This window comes from Ostrinia nubilalis, chromosome 18, assembly GCF_963855985.1.
Source record: "Ostrinia nubilalis chromosome 18, ilOstNubi1.1, whole genome shotgun sequence".
NCBI classification, from domain to species: Eukaryota; Metazoa; Arthropoda; class Insecta; order Lepidoptera; family Crambidae; genus Ostrinia; species Ostrinia nubilalis.
The window spans coordinates 3,539,949-3,552,222 of record NC_087105.1 but is presented as its reverse complement, the minus strand read 5'-3'; the positions used below and the strand labels follow the sequence as shown (position 1 = coordinate 3,552,222).

The window sequence follows — 12,274 nt, the reverse complement described above, 5'->3', positions numbered from 1 at the left end:
CACCGCACTCTACAAGTCCGGACGTAATCGGAATTACGTCATCTTGGCGCTCCAACGCGCAGTCACACAATTAGGCGAATGGTTCTGGAAGTGGCGTATCGAGGTACATCCCGAAAAAAGTGCAGCAGTGTACTTTTCTAGGGCTTTGTCTGCGAAACGTCCTCCGGTTCGCACTCGTCCTAATGTCCCCACCCATCTCACCTTATTTGACCAAACTATTCCTTGGAAGAGTGAGGCCAAGTACTTAAGTGTCATCCTCGACCAGAGATTATCGTTCGCTCCGCACACCTCAGACGCGTCTTGAGCCGTGCGAACTACTACACCCACCGACTCTACCACCTAGTTGGAAGGAAAAGTAAATTGTCACTTAGAAATAAGTTTGACAATTTACAAAACCTGCATCCGTCCAGTGTTGACTTACGCCAGTCCGGTGTTTGCTCACACTTCCTGCACAGTCCTTAAGAAATTCCAGACCCTCCAAAACAAATTCTTACGCCGAGCCGCGGATGCCCCGTTTGATAAAACAGTTGGAGTATTAATCGAAGGATCCTGTTTAATAGTATTTTTTTCTTCTTTATGGCTCTCGCGGATTGCGTTTAGCCACGACAGGCTGTTTAATAGTATTTGATATTTCGGACGGTACAGGACATGTACTGGGCCGGTTCTCCCCAATCCGTCCCCCGGACACGGCCTGAGCCGAGGTCCGAGCCTACCGTGGTGCCCACTAGAGTAAGCCCACCGTAGGCTGGACTTTGGTCCAACACCGCGGTGGGCAACCCTCTAGTTGGGTTCGCCACTGATCGGGCGCCTTATGCGCTCAATACGGCCCGATCGCGAACGTCGGTCTGCGACCGACGATCGCCAAACGGCTAGAGTATCTTCTGTACTCGCCAATCTGCCCGGTGAAGCTGGAAAAACTCTTCAAGCTACCAGCGCGCGTCCCTTCAGAAAAAAAAATCATCTAGCACTAAACTGCTTGAAAAGACAAATCCAACGAACCCAAAACTCGATGAGTTTCTGCCTTTTCGTTTAGGATTTCCTATGGCCACCTCCCTAATCCATCATAAGAACCCTGGAGATCATCTAGCACTAAACTGCTCGAAAAGACAAATCCAACGAACCCAAACTCGATGCGATTCTGCTGTTTCGTTTAGGAGTTCCTATGGCCACCTCCTGACTCCATCATCAGGACCCTGGACATCATCTAGCACTAAACTGCTCGAAAAGAAAAATCCAACGAACCCAAACTCGATGAGTTTCTGCCGTTTCGTTTAAGAGTTCCTATGGCCACCTGCCTAATCCATCATAAAGACCCTGGACATCATCTAGCACTAAACTACTCGAAAAGACAAATCCAACGAACCCAAACTCGATGCGATTCCATCGTTTCATTTAGGAGTTCCTATGGCCACCTCCTGACTCCATCATCAGGACCCTGGACATCATCTAGCACTAAAGTGTTCGAAAAGAAAAATCCAACAAACCCAAACTCGATGAGTTTCTGCCGTTTCGTTTAGGAGTTCCTATGGCCACCTCCCTAATCCATCATCATGACCCTGGACATCATCTAGCACTAAACTGCTCGAAAAGACAAATCCAACGAACCCAAACTCGATGCGATTCCATCGTTTCGTTTAGGAGTTCCTATGGCCACCTCCTGACTGCATCATCAGACCAGCTCAGTGGTACCATAACATTGCATTGTCATCGTACTTACATAAGTATACTAAATTTCAGCTCAATCGGTTGAGGAGAAGTGGTCTTAAATTCAGTTGCAAGATTTGTCCCACACATACTAACAAGTGAAGTCAATATAAAGCTTGTAAAAATATCTTTCTTTACCTCTTTGTTGATTATTTTCGAGATTCTCACAGGTGTAGGACACAGCGTAGCTTTCATAATCGGTGGCTAGAACCCATAGATCAGTTGTGACTGTAGCTGAAAGAAATAAAAATAAGTAAGTACTAAGTCCTGAACGGTATGTTTCCTAAGTAAAAAGATAAGATGGTTATCTCACAGGAAGTCTACGAAATCTAACATTTCTAGTTAAAGAGGATTTTATAGCAGTAGCAGTTTGTACAGTTACTATCAATTGTCGCAAGTTCATTAATTATATTGGATAGTCTAACTGGTCTAACTAAGCTGTAGTTTGTTAATCAGCTGTTATTGTAGTAAATATTATCTTAACAGTTTAATAATCGGGGTGCGGTGACAAAATGGGAGTGCCACATCACACCCAATATACGTAAGAATTTATCAAGTCTTCAAGACTTTCATGATAATAATTCATATTTTCATGATAATTAATATTTTACATTAAACTCCTGAAAATTACTCTTGTAGATTGTTGAAAGTCGGTACAAAGACCCGTAATAATTATTATTTGTAATAATCGATAGCTTATCACAAGTATTAGCTTATGTCATTATTTATGTGTGGCTAGTGGGCATGAATCGCTACAAGGATAAATGTGAATGATAAGAATATCAAAACTTATCATTAATCAAGTTTTCAGAATTGTAGCCCAATTATGAAGTGAAAAGTCGAGGGTTCCTTGAATGTAAGACAAGTTTTTGATTGGATGATGAATCACAACTTTATGTTGTACTCGTATGTAAATTGGAAATAAGTAGGTATGTTAATTTAAAAGGTTTGCCGATTAATTTAATTTGGTTTCAAAACCTTGCTGCCCCATCGGCCGCCAGTTCTACGTACTGTGCTTCTCCCATTGCAAATTCAGCTTGCTAATCGTAGCTCATTGATAAAAAATCGTCTCTTAAACGTACCATTTCCAACGTTGAGCACCACAGACAGCCTGGCGCTGCCATCGGTACTGGCCACGGTCGCGATACCGGAGATGGTGAAGAGAGCTTGGTTGATGACCTGGCTGTTCAGGACCTGGACGCCTTCTTCGCCGAGGGTGTACTCAGCCCTGGCGCACTGGTTCTCGGAGTTCTCGGAGTAGTACGCGTAGTTCTCGTGCCAGAGTCCTTGGAACTGGAAGAGAGGGAGATATAAAATATCAAGTTAGACGAAACTATGACCATGTTATGACTTATGAGTCCCCATGGAATATTATGGTTAAAACGCCCCAAAATTCGATTCACGCTCAGTGTACCTACCATGAGTTTACGTTAGGTGTGCTCGCTAGCGAGTACGTCAAAAATCTCTATGAAGATTTTGTTTCTTGAAATTAGCCACTAGGGGCGCTGCACAATATGTCATACAATTAAATGTCATTTTTTTACGCAGTCGCTAGCGAGCACACTTAACGTAAACTCATGGTAAGCACACAGGTGAAGATTGAAGCCTCTGTGATAATTCGTATCTCCAAGATTCATAATAAATAAATCGTCGGCTGATTGCAAGAAGTCATTAACTACAAAAAGTCATTAAGTGTCCATACTAGCATGGCGATATTGGCCGCGACTTATACTATATTATGCAAGAATCAGTAAATGGATATCTGCCGTACTTTGGAAGATTTATTTTTGTAAAACTTGATAAATACAGTTTCGTCAATTTTTATAGCATTAAAGTAATTATTGTCCATTAATGATTTTGTGTCGTAACATAGTCGATACACACACTGTTTTGACTAACTGCCAGAACTTAATAAAGATTTATAATGCGCCTATCCTTGTTCATCCCAGCCGTTCCTTAACTGCGTTTACTGCACCTCTTCTTAATCTTGCCAACAGAGACAGTGCAGTGTGGATGACATAGAAAAGACAACACATGAGATGTTTTCTTCATGAACATTTTCTACACGGTAGTGTCTGAGGGAGGATTATTTTGTGCTCGTGTATACCGTATTTTTATCTAGCAATTAGCATCGGTTATGTAAGAATTCGTAGCTACTGATTTACAAAATTATATCATCTGTAGTTGCAAAAATTTTGCGACAACACACGAGATGTTTTCTTCATGAAAATTTTCTACACGGTAGTGTCTGAGGGAGGATTATTTTGTGCTCGTGTATACCCTATTTTTATCTAGCAATTAGCATCGGTTATGTAAGAATTCGTAGCTACAGATTTACAAAATTATATCATCTGTAGTTGCGAAAATTTTCATGAAGAAAACATCTCGTGTGTTGTCTTTTCTATGTCATCCACACTGCACTGTTTCTGAATTTTTTGTTTAGAATGTGACCCAGAAGATGACAGGTCATAATACATATTTCGTTATTATGATTGTTTATTATATTATTTTAAACGTAATTTAACTTGATTTAACATGGTATCACGGTAATCCGATAAAGTAAAAAGTAATTACTTCTTGGTTTGTTATAGTTGGCCGTCAGTCAAAAGACATTAACTTTATATTTTGATTTTTTTAAAATACTGTGTACGTTATTTTGAAATGCCAGTAACTAAAAATTTTTACTAAGACTTATTTTTATGTATCGGCATTTTCATTGCGGCGCTACCTATTATATATTTTTTTTAAATGGCTTTTTTCTCTCCAAACTTCATTAAGCTATTTCTCGAAATCATGTTTCTGCTAGTTAATGACTTCTTGCAATCAGCCGACGAAATATCCTTAGACATTTTACACTTCGCTTCTCGTCCCAAACTAAGTAAAGCTTGTACTGTGCGGAAATCGAACCCGCAACCTCCGGAATAGTAGTCCGTTTCGAACCACTACATCAGACGGTGGAAAATTGACTCAAAATTCGATTCACTTTCAGGTGAAGATTGATGCGTCTGTGATATCCGACATCCGTATTTCCAAGTTTCATTCTTAGCTCGCTTACTCACCGCGGTAGCATTAAAATTCTGGACAACAGAGATGTCCTGGTTGCAGGACCCTGGCAAGATGACAGGCTCTCCAAGAGGGATGATGGGCAGCTCGTAGCAGGCAGCCTCGGAGTGATCTATCATGCTCAGATCGTCTACATTCACGTTCAGGCTCACGCTGAGTGTGGTGCTGACTAGGGCAGGTATCATCAGGTTCTGATATTCCGTATGCCTAAGAAGCTCCCAGACAATAACTGAAAATAAAATGATCATTAAACTACCCACCAATTTTAATTCCAATCAGATGCAAGACAATTTAGAAAATGTCCGTGAAGGTGGTTACGTTTAGATAAAAGGCAACCGTTACTGAGTGACTGATCTATTAACCCACAGATAGCTATTGTGACGTATCCGCTATTATAACAAGGATTTTTTCAATGAAACGGTTGTCCAAAGTATAACGCGAGCGAAACCGCGTACAAAAGCCAGTTTTCTATAGAAATCTTACCAGCAATTGAACCTGGTCTAATGCAATTTACTGGACAATTGCACCATCAAGCCCATAAAATAAAATAATAAAAATCAAACTTACTTGATCTCTGGGTGGTGTCAATGTTCTGGCAGGTATACAAGACGGCATAATTCGAGTAGTCGGTTCGGAGAACCGTTAGGTCATAAGCTGAAAAATATAAAAAATTAATTCAAGGTATAAACATAGTAAAAATTGTTATGGTCTCAAAATAAATGCGTGTTTTTAATTAACGTTTATTTTCAGATTAATTTAGGTTATTTTTCTTTATGGTCTCATCCTTAATCCTGTCTCATCTCATCATAATACTATAAGAAGGACATCTAAGCCGAAACCCTTTAGTCTCAGAATGTCCAATTTGCAAAATGTCAAGTGGTAGCAAAATGTTAAAGTCTCAAAATTACCAAGTCGCAAAATTTCCATTATGTCGCAAAATGTCCAAGTCTGAAAACGTCCAAGTTGCGAAATGACCAAGTCATTAGATTAGACCAATCTAATTAGATTCTAAGGTCAAAGCTTGATTTTATAGTCCACAACTCGACATTTAAGGCCCAGAACACGTGACGGTGAAACGCAACTGCAACGAAACTGCAACTGCTAGTTACTTTTGAGTTGCATCTAAGTTTCTGCCATAGCGTCCGTTGAGATACCACACATGACGCGACCAGTTTGAAACTTTCAGTTTCAGTTTCATTCATCAGAATCATCACAGAGTTGCAGTTTCGTTGCAGTTGCGTTTCACCGTCTGGTCTGAGCCTTACTTATAAAAGGTCCACCACTGATCTAAACTTACGGTTAGAAATAGAAGGTGTGGTGACACTGTAAACGTTAGTGCCATTGGTTAAAGTGGCAGTCGAGTTGACTTCCTGGCCGAAATTGGCAGCCACCACAGGGTTTCTGATCTGGTACCCATTACCACTCTCCAAAAACTCTACGACTGAACAGTCTCCGGACTGGTAGGAATTATCCGATCTTCTGAACTCGTACCATGTCCCTAAGAACTGAAAAGATTAGAAAAATAATGTTTTTAGATTATTGTATTGATTACTTTTCTTTGGTACAATAACTTGAAATGAATTTGGTCTTAACTATAATAGTGGTGATTATTGCTGATGTATGTATGTAATCGTAATTCCATTACATATAACCATAAGTTTCATTTCCTCATAAAGTCAAAAATTTCATGTCCTATAAAGGTAAAGTCTGTAGGGTAGCTAGGTGGCTTTAATATAATAGTGGTGATTATTGCTGATGTATGTATGTAATCGTAATTCCATTACATATAACCATAAGTTTCATTTCCTCATAAAGTCAAAAATTTCATGTCCTATAAAGGTAAAGTCTGTAGGGTAGCTAGGTGGCTTTAATATAATAGTGGTGATTATTGCTGATGTATGTATGTAATCGTAATTCCATTACATATAACCATAAGTTTCATTTCCTCATAAAGTCAAAAATTTCATGTCCTATAAAGGTAAAGTCTGTAGGGTAGCTAGGTGGCTTTAGTTTTTATAGATATTATGATAATAATTCTACGTAAATAAAATAAGTGCAAAACTCGAGAGCGTTAAACCGATGCAGATTTTTTTAGATCAAAATGTTCGCTGAAATACTAAGAAGCTTTTAAGAACAGTGCACTCGAATAATGTCACAGAAAGAAGCTAGTACTCGTCTAATATAAGTATAATTTGACGTTATAGAATTTGGATTGCACAAATTGCTAGTATTCGATGTAACCTCTCCAATTTAGCTACTAATAGTCTAGCGGTCGGCGGGGATCGAACCAGCGCCTCTCAGATCTCGAATCGTTCGTTCGTTCGTTTCAGCCAAATGACGTCCACTGCTGGACAAAGGCCCAAGGTTTCCCATAATGGACGGTCCCGCGACCTTTACCAGATCGTCGGTCCAGCTAGTAGGAGGGCTGCCCACACTACGTCTTCCAGCCCGTAGTCGCCACTCGAGAACTTTCCTGCCCCAACGGCCATCGTCTCTACGAGCTATATGCCCCGCCCACTGCCACTTGATTTTAGCAATCAAACAGATCTCGAATAGGCAGAATGAAACCAAAGCCGTTGGGCTATTATTGCCTCAGTTACAAGTTTAGTACCTAAGATTGAAAAAGCGCCGAAAATTACTAGCCGGCGAAATGCTAAACAAAATCAAAGTACCTACTATATCATTAAGTGGACCGATAATATTGTAATAATAAAATCAAGGTTTCATATTGCGATTAGATAGGTCAGCTAATCGACTGAAAGGCTTATAACATTCCGGGTTCATACGTAATAGACCAAACTGAGGAATGATTCACGCTTACATTTCTAGACGATTCTATTGAAGAAATCGAATAAGCATGAAATATTATTTATATGCCTAACTTTTTTTCATTTGGATGTGTAAAAATAAATAAAATGTAAAGATTATAGATTCAGGAAACTCATTGTATGAAATTAAATTTTTATGTAAAGATGAATCATTGTGTTGACAAATGGTAATATTAAGGCTTTATAAAGGAGCTGAATGCAGGTCGCTACCAACTGGTCAAAGGAAATCATTAGGGGGGGCCTATGTCCAGCAGTGGACGTCCTATGACTTATGTTCGCTGAAATGAATGGTGAAGGATTTGTATAAAACAAAGCTATTCTGGTTTTCAGCATGTGAAAGTTACAGGTGGATTTTCAATTAAAATAGTGATTGAAATTTTTTTTAAGAAGGGGTAGTGATCTAGTCCTTTACGGACGATGGCACATCAAGCCTTATATTTCTTTAAGTTCTAAATAGGTGCTTTTTGCCACATAATGTTTAAACTGTTAAATCGTAACTAAACTTTGTCCTATAGAACATACTTTAGTAAAACCTCTCAAAAATTTTAAATCGCTAAAAAGAGCCAACCATGGGAATCAACTACGAGAGACTTTAGAAGCACTCTTTAAATTGGAATTTGAATGCATACACAATGTCACATATTATACCTAGGTATATTATACGAATTCCTATAATTGCAATAGAATCACAACATGTGGTTAGGAACTGAAATGCAACAAATGCTTTGTGTTATCTAAATTAAAAATGCTTTCAAAGAAGAAAATATTTTTTATCCTCTGGCTCTCAAGATTATGCTCAGCTTCTAGGACTGACGCACAGTTCCTAGGTCTGTGCGCAGTTCCAAGAACTATGCGCTGCTCGGGACTATTCCCACCTCTCGTTCCCATCGCTGCAACTCCTGTGTAGCCAGGATCTACAGCTTGACCGCCATAAAAACCCAACCAATGAAGGTCAAGATTGTCCCGGGGGAAAGTTAAACTGTCATTGGACCCGCAATGAAATTAATCAGAAGAACATAGGAGGAGTTCGAAATTAAGGTTCGACTTCCCTCCATTGCAAAGCGGATGACAGGTGACAAACAAAGGTTTAATAACCTTTAAGAAAAGATATGCACCACGGACAATAAATATCAATTAAGGGGGCCTATCCTATGAGCAATTAGCTACCTATGCGCTGCTCCTAGGACTCTGCACCAGTGGCGGATTTACAGTTTTGCCGCCCGTAGGCTAGGGTGGGGTTGGATCTTTATTTAACTTTTATTTTCTGAAATCGTGTAATCGTCATCTGAAATCTACTGCCCCTAGGCCGCGGGCTATACGGCCTATTGACAGATCCAGGACTGCTCTGCACAGTCTATGGGATTAGGTATTCACTCTCACTAAGACTTTGCACAGCTCTTGGCATAGCGTTATTTCGACCGGCCCACGACGTCGTGATTAGTAAAAAAAATCACTTACACTTTCAGGGTCAAAATCTGCAGGGTTGAAGTTAGGGTGCGGTTCTAAAGATTCACATTGTCCATTTTGCGTGATCTGTCCCACGCCACTTTGTATAAGTCCCAAAATGCTTATCACTAACACTATCATTTTCAACATTATGAGATCATAATATCCCGCCAACCGCACACATGAGCCTAACTAATGAAATGATGAATTATCGCTTAATTCATGATTTATATGCGAGATCTTATCGATCATTATCATCATTTTTATTATTCGCTAATATATTTTTGGTAATTTGTTATACGATCATACGCCAGTTGTTTATAGCATTTTCAAATCTATACGCGTGTTTCTGCTATAGATCATCATCATCAGGGTACGTGACCAAGATAGAAGGCCTCCTATCTCCTCCCTCAATTTGGACGGTTTCTAGGATGGACATCCTCTAGGATGTTCACAGAGAATCTACAGTTACTCGTATGTTGCTGTTTTGTTTATGTGCGCGACCTAACCAAGTCAGTATGCTAAAAGGCGTGAAGACGTGAAAACGTTGGAACTGGTGTGATCTAAGTTATTAAGATTAAAATTTGCATTTTGACTCAAATAAATACTTTCTATCATAATCCCCTTGAAGCAATTTAGGCATCGCTTGTTGTATCATATTGGTTGTAATTGTAGATCGTGACAAACCACATGATGTGATTACTTCAAGAGTACTAAATACGAGGAATTACAAAATACTTCACGATAACAAACAGAACTCAAGAATGCTTTTTAATATTCATTTTTAATGAGTAATCTCTGATAAATGTTAATACGGCAGTGATTTACCTCCTATAATATTTTTATCATCTGTTCAAATTAATTACCAAAATGTCGCAAATTATGGGGAAGAAGACTATTATGCCCATATGGTACCTATTTGGCGTTTACGAGGGTCATGGAGGGTTAGTTCTTAGCGTTTCTTCTCTGACTAAAGCCCGTTTTCCACAGCCAAAGATTAATAATTAGGGATGTCTAGTGGAGGGTCTTCGTGTATATAAAATAGGATTGCTTTTCCATCTAAAAAGAGTTCATTAGTATTGATTTAATTTTGATGAGCTAATTTGTAATTTTCGCTCGACTCTTTGTTGGTGAAAACAGATGATGATGCATTTTTGTATTGCGAGTGTAAACGGAATCATATGGGTCTGCTCCGCTCGCGGTGGAATACGCGCTTTAAACCTAAGAGTAGTAAGTATACTTATTTTTATTCAAAATTCTACTTCAAATGTCACCCAGGTAGACGAAATTACGTATTTTGTTTTTCTGTGACCTTTTATAACGACGAGGTCACTTGAATAGTCCCAATGAATATGCAACTTTTATCGGACAGATTCTGTGCAGGTTGAACTAAAAAGTGATCTACTAAGTTATTATAATAATATATATTAAGTTTTATATTATATACCGTTTTGATTCATTATTTTAGGTTATATTCTTATGATTGTTTTAGTTACAAAAATAATCGCCTTATTGTAGTTATCTAGACTAAATTTTGCTACTATTAATACATTATTAGCAGTTTGATGATAGAGTTAGGAAAATTAGCGAGTGTATGCGATATCACTATAATGAAGTTAGTTCAGTCATTCTTGAAAATGATCACTAGGAGTTAGGATGTTAAAACGGTACCTACCACGTTTCTTCGTGATGGGACTTTTTTAGACCCTTAACATTACCTCTAGGAACAACTAACATACTGGATCGCAAAGAAAAAGGTTCGGTTGGAAAATCTTCAATATCTTCCAAATAACCTGCAAAAAGACTAAATTAATTCGAGCTGTTTATTTTTATCAAATGTAAAATAAACCAAAATGTAGTATTTTTCAGTAGGTTTTGTTTCATAAAGCTAAGTCAGGTACTTTTGAAGATATCGAAGATTTTAGAAAGAAGAAAGAAAGAAACATTAATTTATTGCCATGGACATCACAAATGACAAAAGATGTAAATAAAAAAAAAACAAATAAGACAGAGGTGACATAAAACATGCAATGGAAGAGAAAGTAAACTGAGCAGTGCCACCCTGTCGCACAGCGATGCCCATCGCAATGGGACCCCACTCAGCATATGCCGTGGCCCCCGGTGAGGAAGGCCACGACGCTGGTTTTCAGTGTGCCCCTTTTTTACTTTTTCTAACCGATCCTTTTTCTTTGCGGCAGTGTAGTTGGCTTTGTCGCGTTCAAATCTACACCTAAGAGTGTGTTTCCAGCTTATTCTAGGTAACTAGGTACTTTTGAAGATAAAGATTTTTTTATCGATCCTTTTTCTTTGCGGTCCAGTGTTCGTCGTAGTTTAGTTCTGCGTAGCTTCGTCGCGTTCAAACCTAAGTACACCTATAATAGGAGTAACTATGTATAGCTCTCTTGTTATTATTTCGAGAACGCTCGGACCCCCGGCCTGCGTCTGCGCATTACTCAATTGCTTCGCCAAATCATCGAATCACCGGCTTCCGTTAAACTTTCCACAATCTGTTGCTATACCATTTGCGACAATTTAGCCTCAGCCCTCTTTATGTAGTTGATAATGTTTTTTTATATCTTTACTAGCTGTGCCTGCGACTTCGTACTTATGCGTGAAAATAGTTTGAATAATATTTCCCACTTTCGTAACATTTTTCTTTACCGCTCCGCCCCTATTGGCTGTAGGGTGATGGTATATAGCCTAAAGCCTTATTCGATAAATGGCTTTCCGACACAAAATTTCAAATCGGACCAGTATTTCCTGAGATTAGCGCTTTCAAGTAAACAAACTCTGCAGTTTTATAATATTAGTTATAGTTATAAACAGTACGAGTAGGTACCTATAGATATTAAGTAGGTATAGACTTTTTTAGGTAATTGAAAAAGACGAATGTCTGACCATACAAGCTTTAAAAACCGCCTGAATGAAAAAAAATGTGGCGTAATGATAAGAACATCTGATTCTGTCCCAAACTTTGATATCCCGGGTTCGAAAAGAATATTCTATTCAGTTTGGTTGGTGGGGTTAGTCCTCCTGGCTAGGTAGCTAGCTATGGGGAGCGTGGGTTGGGTAGTGACCTCCCCGCGGTGCTCCCTGGAAACGGAGTAATGCATGCGGTAACGCTGCATCAGGCCCGGCCAGCTACTACACTTTTCGTGACTTGTAATTTATCCGAACTCAGTTCCATAATGAGCTTCAACAATGAAGACTCCTTCCGTGGCCCTTCTTAGGGT

At 39.1% G+C, this 12,274-nt stretch overlaps 1 protein-coding gene across 1 annotated transcript in view; it reads right to left on the bottom strand.

The window, feature by feature from the left end:
- LOC135080516 (uncharacterized) overlaps nt 1-9,249 on the bottom strand; it is a 39,872-nt gene extending 30,623 nt beyond the window's left edge. Inside the window, exons 1-6 of the mRNA XM_063975158.1 lie at nt 9,054-9,249; nt 6,065-6,272; nt 5,335-5,421; nt 4,764-4,996; nt 2,787-2,997; nt 1,843-1,938 (exon numbers count right to left, since the gene is read on the bottom strand). Coding sequence (XP_063831228.1) covers nt 1,843-1,938; nt 2,787-2,997; nt 4,764-4,996; nt 5,335-5,421; nt 6,065-6,272; nt 9,054-9,191 — 973 coding nt within the window. The 5' untranslated portion in view covers nt 9,192-9,249. The remainder of the gene's footprint in view (nt 1-1,842; nt 1,939-2,786; nt 2,998-4,763; nt 4,997-5,334; nt 5,422-6,064; nt 6,273-9,053) is intronic.
- Nucleotides 9,250-12,274: the final 3,025 nt, after the last annotated feature.